General features: G+C 43.9%; 1 protein-coding gene and 1 long non-coding RNA gene across 4 annotated transcripts; one reads left to right on the top strand and one right to left on the bottom strand.

The window, feature by feature from the left end:
• Positions 1–2,540: 2,540 nt before the first annotated feature.
• Positions 2,541–18,305, bottom strand: LOC118360812 (protein SOGA1-like). 3 transcript variants are annotated; one of them, XM_035740247.2, is made up of 10 exons: positions 16,756–18,305; positions 16,210–16,302; positions 10,988–11,212; positions 9,738–9,896; positions 7,382–7,447; positions 6,093–7,298; positions 5,814–5,954; positions 5,526–5,612; positions 3,373–4,647; positions 2,541–3,125 (listed from the first exon to the last, which is right to left on the bottom strand). In XM_035740247.2, the coding sequence occupies exons 3-10, from the start codon at positions 11,204–11,206 to the stop codon at positions 3,036–3,038; spliced, it is 3,243 nt and encodes a 1,080-aa protein (XP_035596140.1). In that variant the 5' UTR covers positions 11,207–11,212; positions 16,210–16,302; positions 16,756–18,305; the 3' UTR covers positions 2,541–3,035. The 3 variants fall into 3 exon arrangements, with proteins under 3 accessions (XP_035596140.1, XP_035596141.1, XP_035596139.1); XM_035740248.2 differs by lacking the exons at positions 16,210–16,302; positions 16,756–18,305 and adding an exon at positions 14,027–14,726; XM_035740246.2 differs by lacking the exons at positions 16,210–16,302; positions 16,756–18,305 and adding an exon at positions 11,726–12,902.
• Positions 14,611–18,380, top strand: LOC118360813 (uncharacterized). Its single transcript, XR_004820925.2, has 4 exons — positions 14,611–14,741; positions 14,944–15,045; positions 15,363–15,446; positions 18,298–18,380. It is a non-coding gene; the product is annotated as an uncharacterized LOC118360813 (long non-coding RNA).
• Positions 18,381–19,468: the final 1,088 nt, after the last annotated feature.

Below are 19,468 nucleotides of genomic sequence, written 5' to 3'. Positions count from 1 at the left end.
CTCGAAGTCATATGAATCGAACCGATTGTAAGCAGACTCCATTTCACGCGTAGAATGCTATTGTCGCTCATGAAGCTGATACATGTATTGAAATGTGCAAATATATACTTTAATCTACTACACCGTATGTGTCTGTGCGATGTTTTCTTGTCCAACTGAAAGAAAATACGTCTTCTTCTGTGGGGTTCATCGGCAGTTGGCCGTCAACGTTATGGTGCATTACCGCCACCTACTATACTGGAGTGTGGGCCAGAGACAGGGAGAAACGTGCTTGTTTAGCCAGTACATCAGTTGCCTCGTTCCCCTCCACCCCACATGGGCTGGGACTCAAGTAAATCTTGTCTGTATACCACAGGAGGTTGGTAGCATCTTAATTGAGGAGGACGGGCTTGTGGTTGGAGCGAAATCAGTGGAATGGTATCAAATACATAGTTTTACATAGTCCTACACTCAGCAGACAGGGGTGATCTTTCTATGATGACACTCTTGTTTACTGCACTATGCAATTGGATAAGATCTGGGAAAACTGTTGTTGACATCAGGAGGGGTGAAAGTCAGAGAGGAATGTAGAGCGGGAGGCAGGAACAGTAAGTCTTCCATGACTACACAGTGACAGGACATCTGATATTATTATTATTATTATATTATCTCATTAACTGCTTAGTGTGATTTCCGCTTTGTTTGTGTGCATGTGACACACAATGAACAGCTGGCCATATACCCTGTCCTTCTCACCGCTTCTAAGACCCACATTTCTGTGGCTGAGGTAGGTCTCAAAGTGAGCTGTCTACTTTGCTCTTATATCCTGCTCAGGCCACTGATCAGAACCAGGGCCAGCAGGTTATGACTTTGTAACACTGGTCAGACATGCTCAACCAATACAGAGTACTAACAGACAGCCACATGGCTATGGTACATATACAGTACCTTCGGAAACTATTCAGACCCCTTGACTTTTTCCACATTTTGTTAGGTTACAGCCTTATTCTAAAATTGATTAAATAGTTATGTTCTTCCCCCTCATCAATCTACACACAATACCCCATAATGACAAAGCAAAAACAGTTTTTCAGAATATTTTTGCTATTTTATTAAAAACGGATATCACATTTACATGATTATTCAGACCCTTTACTCAGTACTTTGTTGAAGCACATTTGGCAGCGATTACAGCCTCAAGTCTTTTTGGGTATGATGCGACAAGCTTGACACCTGTATTTGGGGAGTTCCTCCCGTTCTTCACTGTAGATCTTATCAAGCTGTCAGGTTGGATGGGGAGCTATTTTCAGGTCTCTCCAGAGATGTTCGATTGGGTTCAAGTCAAGGTTCTGGATCGGCCACTCAATGACATTCAGAGACTTTTCCTGAAGCCACTCTTGCGTTGTCTTGGCAGTGTGTTTAGGGTCGTTGTCCTGTTGGAAGGTGAACCTTCACCCCAGTCTGAGGTCCTGGGCGCTCTGGAGCAGGTTTTCATCAAGGATCTCTCTGTACTTTGCTCCGTTCATTGTAGTCTCGATCCCGACTAGTCTCCCAGTCCCTGCCACTGAAAAACATCCCCAGAGCAGGATGCTGCCACCAATATTCTTCACCGTAGGGATGGTGTCAGGTTTCCTCCAGACATGACACTTGGCATTTAGGCCAAAGAGTTCAATCTTGTTTTTATCAGACCAGAGAATCCTGTTTCTCATGGTCTGAGAATTCTTTAGTTGCCTTTTGGCAAACTCCAAGCAGGCTGTCATGTGCCTTTTACTAAGGAGTGGCTTCCGTCTGGCCGATCTCTACCAGCAAGGCCTAATTGGTAGAGTGCTGCAGAGAGAGTTGTCCTTCTGGAAGGTTCTCCCATCTCCACAGAGAAAATCTGTCAGTGACCATCGGGTTTTTGGTCACCTTCCGTACCAAGGCCCTTCTTCCCCGATTGGTCAGTTTGGCCGGGTGGCCAGCTCTAGGAAGAGTCTTGGTGGTTCCCAACTTCTTCCATTTAAGAATGATGGAGGCCACTGTGTTCTTGGGGACCTTCAATGCTGCAGACATTTTTTGGTACCCTTCCCCAGATCTGTGCCTTGACACAATCCTGTCTCGGAGCTGTACGGACAATTCCTTCGACCTCATGGCTTGGCTTTTGCTCTGACATGCACAGTCAACTGTGGGACCTTATATAGACAGGTGTGTGCCTTTCCAAATCATGTCCAATCAATTAAATTTACCACAGGTGGACTCCAATCAAGTTGTAGAAACATCTCAAGGATGCTCAATGGAAACAGGGTGCACCTGAGCTCAATTTCAAATCTCATATCAAAGGGTCTGAAAACATATATAAATAAGGTATTTATTTCTGTTTTTTTACTTTAATATAATACATTTGTAAAAAAAAAAAAGTTTTCACTTTGTCATGATGGGGTTTTGTGTATAGATTGATGAGAAAAACACATAATTTAATACATTTTAGAATAAGGCTGTAACGTAACAAAATGTGGAAAAAGTCAAGGGGTCTGAATACTTTTCCGAACAGCACTGTACATACAGTACAAGTATGGACAGCATTAATTACAGTACAGAATTGCATAGTATAGTAGTTTATTCATTCCGACAATATTCTTACAGATGTAGAAAATATTATTTAGTTCTATAAGATAATACAAAATCAATGAGTACTGACAATTGTAAATGCCTTGGTGTGTCCAAAAAGGTTGTTGCATATTGTAAAAAGGTGAAGTGCCATGGGCTGAACTGAAAGAAGAAAAAAATAGTTTTTCTAGCACAGAATTTCTTACATAACTCCTACAGGCAGATAATAGACATGTATGTATCTCAAATAACTATACCCCCTATCATAATGGGTTCTAAAGTACTTCCCTCTATCCATTCATCCTGATTACTGAAAGCAGAATTCCAGAACACAGGCCTTGGATTCTCCATGTCCCTTGTAATCTTTATCAGCTGTCCAGTGGTGTCAAGGTGATACTGCTCCACCCCCTTACTCACAGTTGGAGTTGGGCTCTCCTGACCCACAGCCGTTTACAGCGGAGGAATATCTATTATGCTGTAGCTTGGTCAGGGCCAAGGCGAGATGATCGGGCAAAGCAGAAGGACAAGGACTTGGAACTGCTACAGTCATAGTTCCCATCCTGAGAGAGAGATGGATGGAGGGAGAGACAGAGGAATAACATACATTAGCCAGTAAGTTGAATATGAGAGTGAGGCTCAGTACAGTGAGTAAAGTATTTGTTTAGTTTTTGGATCCTTCTCAAAACCAAGCAAGGTAACTAGTATGTGTGGACAGACATGAGCCACTAGCCAGTAAGTTGAATATATGTGAGGTACAGTATGTGTTCAGTGTGTGGATCCTGTGTTGGGTAGGCCTACAGTACTCACTTCCAGTGTCAATTTACTCTCCAGGTTCAGGTCTCTTCTGAGAGCCTGGTTCTGACTGTGGGCCTGACTGGGGCAGTTATCCTCCTTCTGGCTGCGGCACGCTTCCTCTCTCTGCTTCATGAACCTCTGGTTCCCAATCCTGGAGACACTGCCGTTCCTGTGTACTGGTGCAGCAGGGCGACGAGTGGGCACAACCTCCAGGGTTTTATGATTTGGACTGCATTTCCCCTTCTGCCCCCCGTCCGGTGCTGTTGCTTGTGCTGGCTTGTCTGCTCGACCACTCATTTTGCGCAAGAACTCTGTGACTAGGCCGTACCGGTTGGCACCACCAGGTTTTCTGGTGGGTTTAGTGTTGTTCCCTCCACTGCTCAATTCACTGTTTATTGTGCTATGGTGAATAAGCCTTGGACCAGCTCTGGGATTGATGGGGCGGGCCCAGGTTGGCCCAGCAGGACCCCGATGGGAAAGGCTCCACAAAACACTCTCTCTGCCAGGAGTGGCAGAGGAGGAGGTGGAGGAGATGGAGGTGGTGGTGAAACCAGTTGTGGAGGAAGGGGAGATGGACGATGAAGATGAAGCAGAGGCAGAGTATCTGCAGTACATTTTTGGGGAGGTGGAGCCTGACTTGGACCTCTCGGTCCTCCCTGGGAGCCTCTCAAGGGAAGTCGAGATCTGTTGAGTGCGGGTAGAGAGGCGTAAAGGGTTGCCTCTCACTGCACTTACACTGTAGGGCCCATCCGTCTGTAGACCCACACTCACCATCTGTGGGTGCATCTGGGTCTGAGTCCCTGTGGTGGCCACGTCCACTGTCCATCCCCCACTCACAATCACCCTCCCCTTCCTCCTCTCCGGCGAACTGGAGTGAACTGCCTGTAAGCTAGCTGTCATCTCTTTCATGTCGTCGCTCAAGTTAGCGGAGACCCTCAGACATAAGGGAGTAAGAGAGTTTTGGGACGTACTAAGCCTGGCAGAGATTACACTGGTAGTAGAATTTCTATCAGTGTTGGTAATGTGCCTCAGATGAGCTAGATGGACTCTCCGTGCAGACAGGGGACTGTAGTAGATGCGGAGGACAGTCTTCTCTGGGGCAGTGCAGCTACTGTCCAGGGTCAACTGGTCCAAGTTTAGATTAGGGAAGCTAGGGGGCATGATGGGGTGGTCCCAGGTCTTAAAGGGGTCTTCTCTGTCTAGCTGGGCAGCCTCTTGGCTGAGGTAACACCAGTTCTTCTTCTTGGAACCTAATATAGAGCGGTCTGGTTTGGTCTTATTTCTTGTCTGTGGGGAAATAAAAGTATCTTCATATTATGGTGAAAAGAGCACAGAAACCTAGGGTAAGCAGCCATGTAAAGAAATAAATCTGCTCTTCCCAATTCAAAGGCTCACTGGGCCTAGCAACACCACGGGCTAGTAGCTAGCTAGTTGTCTCGTATTTCTGTCTCTCTCCTATCAACAGCTGAAATATTTGCAATTGATCTTTTTGATTTAAATTGCTATTCTGTTTGCCAGAAAAATGATCTTCTTTACATTAAAATGTAATAATGGTAACCACAAACCTGTTTTAAGTTATTGTTCAACATGTGGAGGAAAACCACTTCCCTGTTTTGAAACAACGGGATGTGATGAAGAGACGTAGATGGACTATAAAAAAGTGAATGTTTTACTCATTGTTTATGGACAATGACACACCGACCACGAGAAAGTGAGTCATGAGTTCAGTGTGCTTTCTTTTCTATCCACACATACCCAGACTTCATTCCAACTTTCTCTCCCCCACACTATACCTTTCTCTCTCCCCTTTCTCTCTCTCTGGCTCTTTCTTTTTCTCTTTTTCTCTTCATTGCTCACTTTCCCCCTCTCACATAATCCCTCTCTGGGTCTGTCTGGGTGTTGTAATGCAGTGGATGCACATGTTAGTTCTGCTTTTAGCAGTAGCCCCCACAAGAGCATAGCCTAAATACCGTGGCACTGTTGATCTCATGATGTCTGTACTGTATGCAGGCAGGCCAGGGAGAACCCCTGCCAGATAGAAGACATCAGCTGGGCTTACTGCTGAATCACATCCAATCACATGCTCCCAAACACAACACAACACAGGACATATAAACATGGGAGCCTGGTGGCTGGAGGAAACAGAAAATAAAATACTTCCTTACCTCAGTTATCTCACTCTGTATTCCTCTAGGATGGCCTGGCTGGTCTGGATACTCCTGTGCCTCAGTCTTACCAGTGCTGCACTCCATCTGAGTTATTAAAAGAAAGAGTGAGGTATTACAGTCTGTGATGATTTCTCAGGATCAGGATATCTGTCTGATCCACTTGCTTTAGAACATAATAGTGGTGTATCCCTCATTGTAAGGGATAATGATCTTAAGTATCAACTTATGTAATTGGACAGTGACTTCATAGGCTGAGCCCACAGCAGGACAGTGGCATTAGCTCACCTTGGAGACTAAGCCTTTCCAGTCTGATGCCCATGTGGCCTTCGCATCCTGTCCTGCCATGCTGTCCTCTGAGTCCTGCAGCTCTGTGCCCAAGTACTGCAGCAACCCGTGTAGTATAGACATAGTCGTAAGATCTCTGCTCTGTAAAAAAAAAGATACAAGTTTAACATACTTGAAATCTTGGCTTTCATTTTGACTTACTAAAATAAAGTGATTTATGAACATTTCAGTTACAGTATGTTGCAATTCATGTTCCCCTACATTCTCTTTCCCTCATACCTCTTTGCCCTCCAGGCCAGATCTCTTCCCCACACCGCGCTGGTGGAGGACCCAGAGGACCTTCAAAGTGAGCTTCATCATGGGGTCCCTGCAGCTGTCGAGGTGATCTGACCGTGTTGCTCGTCTTATGCTCTCCTTCACCACTACTGTGTGCAGGCCTTCACCTGTTTCCTTCTTGGCTGAGACCTCTGTGTTGTTTTGTGTGTCCTGATCAGCCAGGGATGGGATTGCGGTGGGATCCCAATTTCCTTCAACCCTCAACTCTCCTCCTTGTGTCACCAATAACTCCACCCTCCCCATTAAGGCTAACAGCATTGCCTGCAGGAGCTCCAGAGTCTCATGAAGGTGTCCTTGCATGAGTGGGTCCAGAGCCAGAGGCTGGGCTTTACCCTGAGGGTAAGACTTTGCCCGAGAGATGTGGGGAGATAAGGGAGGGGAGCTGTGGCCATTCTTGGCCGGTGAGACAAAAAGCTGGATAGCTGAGGTTACAAGGCAGGCATGATCTCGCAAGACAAGGAGGGCCTCATGGTCTTTCACATTCAAGGTATGGGCAACACTGCCTCTGCGTGTATAACTCTGCTGGTTGTCCAGGGGCTCCCATTCCCCACCTACAGACCCCTTTCGAGGGATCTGACTGAGGGGACTCAACCTCTCCGTCTGAGGTTGGTCTCTACGCTGTATTTCCATCACCTCCTCCTGAAAACACTCAATCACACTCCTTCTCTGCTCTTCCCTCTTCTCCTGCTCAAACTGCATACACTCCCTCCTCAAGCTCTGTTCACAATCCTCTACATCCCTCACATAAAGCGGTGGTAGATCCCCATTGTCCCTGGCTGCCTTCTGTGGCTGCTCCTCTTCCTCTTCTCCTCCTCCTCCTAATACGCTCTCCCTCATGTCGCTCATCTCTGCCCGGAGGCCATGGTTCTCCACCTCCAGCTCTACAATACGGCGGCTCAGCAGCGTCGCTTCCTCCTCCACCAGCCGCAGGTGAACCTTGACCTCTGCCTCCCTGGTGTGGGGGGACTTGGCAGTACCACCCTCAGAGGAGTGGGCAGCAGCATCTACGTCTCCATAGGCCGAGCGGTACTTTGACAGAACCTCACGCATGCACTCACTTTCCGACACCATCTTGCTCAGCTTCTTGCACATGAGAGCTGATTCCTCCTTGGCAAAGTGAAGCTGGCACTTCAGATCAGCACTGTCATCCTGAGGAGTCAAATGTGATTAAAGATTACATAAATGTACTCTAATGAAGTCACTCATATGAAAATATAATATTAGATCTTTACCTGGGGAGACAGCGTCTTCTCAGTCTTGCTGTTTGGTGATCTGACATTTTTCCTCTTCAGAGAACTCTGAGAAGTAAAGTAAAACAAATGTCAAAGAATTCTGATGATTCAACAGTATCATAAACGGCATAGTTACCACCCTATGAAAACATAACAGAGGAGGAGAGGATATAGATGTCATCCTAATAAACCAACTTTCTTTCAGCTTTCCTCCCCTGTCTCCTTCCTGTCTGTCACTCCTGTCTGTATCTTAGAATATTCTTAGAGATTCTTACAGGATATCAATGTTTACACACAGCATTTAATGTCCAAGAGAAACAAACCAAGAGAGTCAAAGCACATGTATACACAAATTAATTTGTTCCATTACAAACACACTGTTTGTCTATGTCTTATAACGTCCCAACATTAACATCCTGTATGAGTTGTGAATGTTTGCACTGCAGAGTATGAGAGGAATGTAGGTTGGTGTCACCGTGTCAGTCTCTGTCTTTCTCATGTCTCAAGCAGGTATCACTGGGGTTAATGTACTCAAAATAATAATCTTACTGAGGTATTGCAGTGGGAATAGCCCCATCAAAACTAGGTCGGTAATAAATAGACCCCGAGGCAGTGAACAGTGGATGAGTCTGGTGTAAAAGAACAACAATAAACGGCACTGTGACAACCAATATGATATTACTATCACCACCCTTAAGGTCTCAGTCTCAAAGCAAGGCAGCAACCAAGACAGGCAAACTGCAGTAACAGTGGTGGTCGTTAAAATGTTAATCTTCCTTTACACTGATCTTGACTAGGTTCCCTGGTAATAGTCTACCCAGATTAGGTCATCTAAGTGGATTTCCTAGTCAGGATCAAAAGGAGTAGCAGCTGTCTCAGATGAGCAGACTAGGCTGAGCTGAGGACAAAGCACCGAATCCTGGATTAAATTTAAACACGGGTAGCTGGACTGCACTGCACTGTCAGTAAGAAAGACCTGCATGGGTGACTCCATGGCTACCAGTTGATGACATGGAGTTCAGTGATAGTATGGCACTAAGCCAGTACCTAAGCCACAGCCTTTTTGATGCTGTAATTCATCCTCCTGACCCAGATTTACCCATGCTTAATAGGACCAGAGGGGAGAGAGAGAGATAACTATTTACCTATTTTGGTCCCTCTTTCTCTCTCTCTCTGTAGTCCCTAGTGAGAAAAATGTCAACTGTGTCCCCCAAGTTCAGCCTCCTTTACATCTAATCAAATGGCTACCCAGACTATTTGCTTTGCCCCCCTTATTTTACGCTGCTTCTACTCTCTGTTATTATCTATGCATAGTCACTTTAATAACTCTACCTACATGTACATATTACCTCAATTACCTCAACTAACCGGTGCCCCCGCACATTGACTCTGTACCGGTACCCCCTGTATATAGCCTCGCTATTGTTATTTTACTGCTGCTCTTTAATTATTTCTTACCTTTATTTTGTACTTTTCTTTCCTTCTTTAAACTGGGTTATTGGTTAAGGGCTTGTAGGTAAGCATTTCAATGTAAGGTCTACCTACACCTGTTGTATTCAGCGCATGTGACAAATAAAATGTTATTTGATTTACATGCAGTACCACTCTACCTCACTCAGTGCCCACCGCCCAGCAGTCAGATACTAGCCATGCCCTGAGCCTTAGGCCCAGCAAAGTCCTAGGATCCAGTCAGGGTCATGTGTCACCTCACTTCAGAGTGACAGTAGGATGCATGGGGAGTAACTGGTTGATATGGGATAACTGAAGTGTATAGAGTACTACATGAAGGAATAGGACTCTTATACATGAAAGAATTCTGTAGTATGCTATAGTATAGATATTATAGTATTCACTTTAATGTTTTTGTGGACTTTACTGTAGTATTCACTGTAGTGAATAATGTAGTATTTACTGTACTATACTGTAACATTTACAGGTAACTATAGTATAAATACTGTAGTAAAAGAAAACTGTAGGATATACTAAAGTAATTAATGCATGTCGTTATGAACTGTAGTATACACTGTAGTGTTTTTGCAGAAATGACTGTAGTATTTACTATAGTTTTTGTTTTATTATCTTTGACATAGAGTGCAGGTTTTCTCCTTGAGGAAACCCATTGGAGTAATACTAAAATGACACATTTTCAATAACCTGTAGGTGGGACTGGGGTCTGAATGGATAGTTCAGAGCTTCTGCTCTTTCCTATCATCTGTAGGGAACACAATATATGGTCTATACTTGGCATGTAAGTTTCTCAATTATGGGTGGCACAAATTGGTCTTTGGGGAGGGAAATGGGCAGGGTATATGCTAATTAAACTAATACAGTTGGTGGTGGTGTGTAAAAGCAGTACTTCTCTGGCTTTCTCCATCTCGCCCTGTTGAACTTGCTTTGCCACCTCCAGCTCCTGTTGCCTCTCCCGAAGCGCATCGTTCTCCCACTCCAGCCGGGAGTTCTTCTGTTGCACGGACTCCAACTCATTGTGCAGGCGGAGGGATACACTCTTTGCTACCTGTGAACAGAAGTCAACCACAACAAACTTTAAATACTATAAAACACTAACAGACAACTGTCTTTGTTGGAGGGAATTAGAAGTTGTTTTTGACGTAATAGTGCATTAGATAACAATCATGTTGTGCCTTTGTCATAGAAATTACAAGACAATTTTCCAGATATCAGCTTTCAAAACAACAACCCTGTGTTTTCTGCATTGTAATAAGATGAATGAAACATCCCTTGAGGAGCAACCTAAGGCAGGTCCAGATGATGCATGTGATTGTAAGGTGGTGTTCAGCACATTATTATATTGTGCTATTTACTCTCCAAGAGAAACTATACTGTATCAGTATTTTTACATATTTTGGCAGTAATAAAAAAAGACAGATCTCCGTGTTAGAATGTGAAGAGGGGAAGAGGGGGTGAGGGGGAAGCCAAAAGTACCAGATTCCCTGCCATGCTACTGGTGGGCATTCTATCACCACACACAGCTGAGCAAAGAAACTGAGCATTGCAGCCTCTAACAGAGGAATCAGCCAACATGCCAGTAAACCTTCCACAGTGATCTACCCACTCACCCCTTGAGGCTGGTCGGTCGGAGTAATTGTATTTGTCATAATGTCTCTTTAAAGTCTTTATTTGGGCAGTTCATGGCAAGTGGCAACCACAAAAATGCCACTTCACCACAACAAAACTCAAACAAAAGCACACACACTCACAGATACATTAAACAGACATACTTCACATTTCTTGAAGCACATCTGACAGGATGTAACAGTAAGCTGAGCCATAAAACATTGTTAAATACTGTAAAGTTAAGTGTGCGCTTAAAAAACTGAGTCATATGATGTGAGCAGTGTAGTTTATGTAAAATACCCTGAACTCATGAAACAGTAGATTGGAATGTACAGCCATTCAAAGGGATTTTTTTCAGGGTTTGGTACATTGACTGGAATCATAATGAATCACTCGACCCTGTTGATAACACTATGCAACAGAGCAAGAGAAGGAAGGATTACAGTACAGTCCCTACAGGACAAAGATGCCTGAAAATGAAAAGTTGCTTTGAGTGAGCACTCCACACACATAAACACGCAGACCCCTCACCTTGACGTCATGCTCCAGGGAGCGGACCAGTTCCCCTTCCACCTGGCCAGTCTGGGCCACCCTGAGGCTACGGCGCTCGGCCTTGTGGAGGCGGTACTGCAGGATGCGACACAACTTGTTGGCCTGCTCCAGCTGCAGCCGCAGCTCCTGAAGCTGACACACCTCATCCTCCAGGAACAGATCCCGCATCTCCAGCATCTCACAGCGCATCTCCTCCATCTCATCCTGGACAGGACAACCAACAATCATCATCATCATCAACAGCATCACTGTGTGTGTGTGTGTGTGTGTGTGTACTATGTAGGGGAGAAATGGGACCAAAAATCGACTCTGGCATTTCTAACACATGGCCCATTTTTTTTGAGGGCCCAATTAATTAGCCAGATAATTATAATTTTGCCCACTGTGAGTGATGACTTTTGATGGTCCTTGTGCGTGCTGCGGCTCCTGCAGTCCGAATGCTAGTAATTAAGGTTGACATGGCCAATTACAGAAAGTATCTAAGATGCTCTGCTAAGGAATGTCTGTCTGTCTAACCTTGACAACAACTGATGTCATGTGCGTGCCTGCGTTCTGGTTTCAATCCTTCAGTATTCATCTGTATTCAAATCAGTCGATATTCAACATATTTTCTTTATGATAAGAGGGACCAAGCCCCTAGAGGCAATGTGTGAAATAATTTAAAAAAAAACACACATTTTACGAGTAATGACATGTACATTTAATTAATTATCTTACTTTCAAATACTGATTTTCCGATCTCAAATCGTCGTTTTCTCTGACAAGATCCTCGTGCGTCTCGTCCACGAGCTCCCGGGTCGGTTCTGAATTCACCATGGACGCTCCACTGACATTCAGCGAGGGAAGGAAACCAAGAACGGACCCTCCGCATCCAGGATAATGGTTTCCATCCCAGACAGAATGCATAATAGAATTTTCCTGTGATAGGCCTAGCCGTTTGAATGCGCTGCCTCCAGTGCTCATATCGCGTACACTGATTTGTGCATTCCCACTCAACCTGTCTCTATTTGCCTCTCTTTCTCCGCCACTTGGTCCTGCCTCGCAACTTGGAGACGGAGTGTCCGCAGAAAGTTGGTTTCCCTCCGATGCAGTCAGAAATCCCTCCGTCCAGTCAGAAATGTCAGAACTTCTGTCCGAGTAGGATAGCTTCCCCGACACACAACCTGAATCATTGTTCAAATCCTCCGAAGCATTGCTAGCTTCATATCGTTTTCTCGGTGTGCTTAGATTGTTTTGGCACTCCGTAACGGATGGTGCGCCCCTTCCTGTGCGCTTCCCTTTCTCCAGTTTAATCTCTTTCCCTTTGCCCATGATGCTCCGGACAGTCCCTGTTGACCTGGATGAGTCTGAGGCATGTTTGGGCGGTGCATTCGATGGGGTTCTCTTTTTCTTCATGCTGACACCCTGTTGTGCCTTGGGCTGTCTTTCTCCCCTGTGCGCCTGTCTTGGCACCGGACTGTCAACATCTCTGCTATTCATTTCTTTTCCGTTTTTCTTAATATATAGCCTAGTGCATAAAATGAAGAATTGCCCTTAATTAATTAATACAGTCTATTATTCTTTGTTGAGTCCAACAAAATAAACGGAATGAGTTATAACAGAATTTCCATGGCTATTTTCTGTAGAAGCGAATGACAGAAGGAAGGAGAGACCAGCGCACTTCAGTTCATCCTTCGGCCAGTCGGTCAAAAGTGTGTGCTGTCACATTGCTTGATTTAAACGTGACCAGAAATGTAAGCATACCCCGCCCATCTTTTACGCGCGCACTGTGGCAAATTATGGGGTTCGCCAATGAAATTGCCAGCTTTGCACATCATGCATTCTGCACTGAGCATAACACAACATCATAGGCTACGGTCTATTGGTCATACGTTAATACCATGGGCGCAACTTTGGTTTTAGAAGTGGAGGGACATATTTTTTTATTTTATGTATCAAGTCGTTGCCTCGTTCTGTATCACATTCCAATGATAAAACTGTGGGGATAAAAAGTACATTTCAGAATGTGAAGGGGACATGTCCCCCCGCCCCCAGTGAAAGGAAACCCCGGTTGATACTGTTTATTTTATTTAACCTTTATTTAACAAGGCAAGTCAGTTAAGAACAAATTCTTATTTACAATGACGGCCTACCAAAAGGAAAAAATGCCTCCTGCGGGGACAGGGGTCAAAATAAATTAAAATATAGGACAAAACACACATCACGATAAGAAAGTCATGGAGTAATAGCCTAATTAATTATGAGGCTACCCACTGGACACACACTTGTTGAATCAACGTATGTTGATGTTGAACCAACATGGAATAGACGTTGAATTGCTATAAAGGCGGTTCCAGTTATTCCTCAATTTCATTCCAAAATAGAATATAATGGAATGTTATATTGAAATCCCAATTTTAATTTATTCTATTGCTGTGATGGGCTACATTTTGTCATGCAAACATCTTATTTTTTCTAGACAAATTTATGGGAAAATGAAACAGCCCATCCAATGGGTGTACTCAATTCAGTTCTGGGCGGCTGAGGTTCCGGGTGGCCCCAGTGCGTCCGGTGCGCCCATGTTCTTTTTTGATAAATGACTCCCTCAAGTGGCCAGAAAATAGAAATTACAACTCTTGCAACGCTGCCACTGAGACTATCAGATGTGATGTATCTGATTTTAAACCCAACCTTAGCCACACTGCTAACGTTATTCCAAACCCTAACCTTAAATTAAAACCAAAAAGCACATTTTTTGATTTCATTAAAGTTTACGATATAGACAATGTTGACTTTGTGGCTGTGGTAACTAGTGACAACTCGTTTCCTGGCCTTTATCAGTGCTGTGTCCCCGGAGCGACAACGGAGTCCATAATTTTTTACATTCTGAATAAAACAAATACAAAACAGAAATATACAAACAAGAGTACATAACCCCAACAAACAGCTGTATTACATATCGAGATATACAGTATATTCAATTTGTCAAAAAGTTTTATTGGTACGTAATCACCCACAATACCACCCCCATCAACCTACCTGTGTCAAGGAACCACAGCGAGATGATCCAATTCCTGCTTATTAAGTCTCCTCAGGTTCCCGTGGTATCTGGATTCTCTTGGCTCCAGCGACACAACCCCCTTATTGACTAGTCTGCTGGTGCCATCATGGGCTGGAGAACATTCTGCCATACTCATTGCCTGACGTCAGCGCAGCCTGCCCTGGGCCGTGTTCCTGGGGGTTCGGAAGTTTCCCCGGACCTCTCCGCCATTCCCACAGAGTACCAGGACCTCCGGGAGGTGTTCAGTAAAGCCCAGGCCACTTAACTTCCGCCGCACCGAACCTATGAATTCGGGATCGACCTTCTCCTGGAGACCAAGGCTATGGAGACCTACATTGAGGACTCCCTAGCTGCAGGGTTCATCTGTCCTTCTGCCTCCCTCGCGGCCGGCGCAGGGTTTTGTCCTTGTCCACAAAGAAGAACCCTGCGCCAGCGGGGGAGGCAGGACGTGCATCGACTACCGTGGTCTCAACGACATCACGGTGAAGAACCGCTACCACTCCTCCAAACTTGTCCCCAACCCGTGCTCCCGTTGGAACCTGGCCTTTGTGCGACAACGCTATTACAAGCTGGACGAAGGGCACCCAATCAGGATGGTACAAAAACTGACGGACAAACACATTAATCTGCCACCCTACACAAACATGCGAGTGAAGCTGGCAACACAGGTGTTTAGCCACACTGTCTCTGCAGGTAAAGAAGCACACAAACATAAATATCGACAATAATTTACAAATTCATACACTATACATTCAAGACTCTACACTAACCTGTTATTGCTTGAAAGTACTGTACTACCACATAACTATACCAATATTAATACATGTTGGCATGAAAAGTTGGAACATCATAAAACATGATGTAGTAATAATAAGCAATGCTTCACTTATTTGAGGAATGCAAACGATGTGGCAGCTAGGAAACTGCCTAAGGAGGTGGAATGCACAGCCCTGTTCCCGGAAAAAATGAACAAGTTGTTTGATGTTCTGAACTCAAGGTATGTTCAATCAAATGTAAATGCAATCAGTAGGGTTCCCGAGTGGCACAGCGGTTTAAGGCACTGCATATCGGAGGTGTCACTACAGACTGGTTCGATTCCAGGCTGTATCACAACAGGCCGTGATTGGGAGTCCCATAGGGCGGCTCACAATTGGCCCAGTGTTGTTAGGGTTTGGGCGTCATTGTAAATAAGAATCTGTTCTTAACTGACTTGCCTAGTTAAATAAAGGTTAAATACGTACAAGGTGTATTACACAGTTCAAAACCTTGCACATAGAGATCACTATCAAACTAACGCAAGCATTTTTCTTCTAGATCTTGCTGGGATAGAAATTCATGGAAGAGGGCTCTCAGACAAGAGAACAGCTTAAAGCTGGATTTCCTTCGGAAGCAATTTACGTAAGTTGATTTAAAACTAATACATTAAATATGCCCAAACTTCTTCCAACTCAAACTAGACTAGGACCCACTCACTGTCATGCTTTGCAGAAACCAAGATTATATATTACTCCTGTGATGCAGGACTATTTGGACTCCCATTCTGACCACTAGACACACTATTTCATCGGTGGAGGATGGCTCATAACGTCTGGAACGGTGCAAATGGCATTGAACACATAGAAACCATGTGTTTAATGTATCTGATACCATTTCACTTATTTCACTCCAACCATTATCACGAGTCTGTCCTCCCCAACTTAGGTACCGCCAACCTCCTGTGTATTTGACAAAGTATAATACATCCAAAACAGGATCATAAAAAATATTCACCAATTTCTTTTTAGGTCAGGAACTACTCCACCATGCTAGCGAGGAGTGTCCTAAAAATAATGAAATAATGAAATAACAAACTTAATCAGGACAGCTTAGAGGTAAATTGTTAGTTGCAATGTAATATCATGTCTGTTTATGTAGCGTAATCATGAGTCTTACATTGAATTAGAGGTCCCAAACCCAGCCGCGGTCCAATATATGTAGACCTAGGCTAACGCATACAAAGCAGAAAGACGATTGTTTCCAAATAATCTATGGGACAATAAAAAAAAATTTAAACCCAAGGTAGTCTGTCTGACCGCTCGCTCCCACGTGCAGCATGAAAGATGCTGACCACGCTGCAATGATTTCTGTCAGGACCCGCAGCCCTCTACATTGAATCACTCACTCATTGTGCTAGTTGTTGTAGGTGCTCATTCTCCAATGTTCCCTGCCATGTTTTCTTGGGCCTTCCTCTTCTGCCTTCATCTCCTGCATTCACCTTCAGATGACAACATAAAAGGAAATAAGGAGATGAAAAATCAGAGGGTATTTCAAACATTTATCCTAATGTTTCAGTTGTATTTTTTTTCTTCTAAAATCTGTTCTGTTATTATGGAGAAAGGTGGGCACAGGTTCAACCCCTCTGCCTGTACTAGTAACACAAACTGCCAGATAGATCCAGATGACAACCTACTGGGCTCCCGAGTGGTGCAGCAGTCTAAGACACTGCATCTCAGTGCTAGAGGTGTCACTACAGATACCCTGGTTTGTATCCAGGCAGTATCACAACTGGCTGTGATTGGGAGTCCCATAGGGCGGTTCGCAATTGGCCCAGCGTCATCCAGGTTTGGCAGGTGTAGGCCGTCATTGTAAATAAGAATTTGTTCTTAACTGACTTGCTTGGTTAAATAAATAAAAAACTACTCCACGGCAAAGACACCACTTTTCCTACCCCACGTGCTTCCGGCTCTCGTCCCGACGAAGCAGGCCAACTCAGAGAATCTTCCCACTGCTTCAGTGACCTTACAGCAATTACAATGGTAAACAATAAAACACAAACAACATTAAAAATAGGTGTTTGTATTACTCACAAATATGATTTCCACAATACACAGATCAACACAAGGGGGATGCAGATGGTGATTGTTTGATGGATGAGATCCTGAGCTATATAAGCGGATGGCGTGCACATGAGGTGCAGAAAGAGCAAATCCTCCATGACTGCAAGGCATGTGAGAGGCTGCTGGTCCACATGGGTTCTGAGCATAACTATGCTGAAGGATCTTCTGATGCAACATCCTTTATCAACAGGAAGTGCCACACTGAGAACACGAGACTGGTGGAGCCATCTCATCTGCTGAGGGTGATAGTAACAAAAATGGAGGACATAATTGACAAAAACCTTGCCCGTTTTTGCCCAGAGACTTCTATTGTGTCAGGACTAAGAGTCCTCTTATTTAGATCTAGTCTAGTGCCTTTGATTGTATCCTGGAAGGCCGTGTCGATGCATGCCTACCCCCTCCATAGGAAAAAATATATAGAAATACACCACGTGTAGAATGCGAGCGCAGCTTAGAAAAATAAATTGTGAAGTTAACGAACCAAAAACCACAGCACAGTGTAAACTGAATAATTTCACTGAATAATACGTTTTTGGGGGTTTTATAATATCAGACATCGGTAACTGTATGGCGCCGTGTGCTGTATGGGAAGTGGACAGAGTGTATGTACAGTGTGGAGCCTAAAGTGTATGAAGTCAACAATAAGTCAGAGAAGGGGGATACTAAGAAAAATAAACAAGCGAGCACACAGACCTGTGATTTGTCCAACTGTTTTTAAACAATGGCAAAACATTTTTCTTAAACAGTGTTTCTTCCCTTTACATAAACATGCAGTGGTTTTAGGGGAAGGTAAGGTATAACTGTATTTGTAAGTACTGTTGACTTAGTGTGCTACAGCAGTCCTAGTTATTATGGTTATATATGTTGCTTTAAAGTTTGTGTGAATGCAACTGTCTGTAGATTGTAGTAGGCTAATGTGTATAGTATTGTATGTAGGAGCAAGTGCTGGAGAAAAGGAGACTGAGGATATGCCTGAGGTTCGAGAGACCGTCTCTGTGATACCAGGAAGTGTCTAACTATGGAGAATAACTCCATGACCTGCACATTCAGAAGAGGAAACATACACACACACACATTAGGGATATGATTTATATCCTTTATATCTGATCCTTGCTAACGCTCTCTGTGGTATAGATGTATCATTTCACCATGACTCTGAATGAACTGGAGCCTGGCATGGTGAGGCTATAGGCAGCGTAAGAATGTCATCTAAGACCTGACGTCAGAGCCATGGAGAATGGAGACCTGGGTATTAACTCACATTGGAACACAGATACTTACACACGATTCCATAACAACATTCAAGACTCATTGATAAACACACAAAATGGAGCACATGGGTTTGTTTTATAAGGTGGTTTTATATATTGCAGATGCAGCAAGTGTAGAAAAGGACAGACTAGAGGAAAAACAGCGAGCTGCATGCAAATAACCTTCTAAGGATGGAGAAGAGTGGTCAACCAGGTGTGTTCGCTATGCAACAATAATAAGTATGCCCAGAAATGTGAATGTATTGTCATGTTAATATATTCCAATTTTAATTAAATGATTTCTCTAAAACATATTTCTGTACCATTTTATTTTTTAATTTACAGGTGGTTTCGGGTTGGGAACAAACCCCCAGGACTGGCTGTACACGGGAGATACTTTGATAGGAATTACACTGTCCCAACATTTACTGATTGGTTAGGAGGGACTAGAAGGGTTTCCAATACTACCCATAGTGGATGAAGGCCTGATTATCCTGTTCATTCTCAGTATTACAATGTGAGGCAGCTGAGGACACAATTATGACAGTTTTCCAAACTTAGCCAAACCTCTCCCCCAACAGAATCTCTGAAATCAAGAAATTATGTATGTGACTAAAATTATTTACTTTCATTTTGCAAGTGAAAAAGGGAACATTTGAGCAACCTGAATGTGAAAGACAGAAAATTGAGGCTAAGACAGTTAGTTACATGAGGGAAGCAGAATGTTCTGATTTTTATGTTAGTTTCACAGGTGTCAGTCATCCTAAATGGCCTTGCTAATTTAACTGAAAGAATCCCACTCATCTCTGATCGTGTTATTTATTGTACCCATGGTTTTATAAAACTAGGGGTTAGTAAGAACAGTGGTTAAAAACAAATGGCAAGAGTTGTGGAACAGGGAGGGAAAGGGAAGACACCTGTATAAGATCCAGGAAGAGGTGGGGGCAGGGAGGTCCTCTGGTCAAGAGAAAGGAAGAAAGTTTAATCACAAGGCTGAGACTGGGACACACAGGGCTCAGCAGTTCATTGAAATTGGTAGGAAAACATCTCACTGGGAGGTGTAATCACTGTCAGGAGGAGATGGAGAGAGTGGAACATATGCTAGTTCTTCGAGATGAGAATAACAGGTAGGATTTAGATTTTTCCTGTCTCTGGTACACACTCCAGTCCGGTTGGTGGCGGTAAGGTGGTTGCCCACTGTCACATAACATCCACAGAAGAAGAACAAGAACAAGAACAAGAAGAAGAACAACAAGAACAAGAACAAGAACAACAACAACAACAACAACACAGT

This window comes from Oncorhynchus keta, chromosome 28, assembly GCF_023373465.1.
Source record: "Oncorhynchus keta strain PuntledgeMale-10-30-2019 chromosome 28, Oket_V2, whole genome shotgun sequence".
NCBI classification, from domain to species: domain Eukaryota; kingdom Metazoa; phylum Chordata; class Actinopteri; order Salmoniformes; family Salmonidae; genus Oncorhynchus; species Oncorhynchus keta.
The sequence above is the reverse complement of the archived record's forward strand: the minus strand, read 5'-3'. Positions and strand labels throughout refer to the sequence as shown.

Excerpts from the sequence above, each read along its gene's own strand:
- LOC118360812 (XM_035740246.2), bottom strand. The coding sequence starts at position 12,487 with ATGAATAGCAGAGATGTTGACAGTCCGGTGCCAAGACAGGCGCACAGG. Across the intron at positions 7,448-9,737 it reads AGATGGAGAAAGCCAGAGAA|AGTTCTCTGAAGAGGAAAAA; the intron begins GTACTGCTTTTA and ends TTTACTTCTCAG. Across the intron at positions 4,648-5,525 it reads TACAGAGTGAGATAACTGAG|ACAAGAAATAAGACCAAACC; the intron begins GTAAGGAAGTAT and ends ATTTCCCCACAG.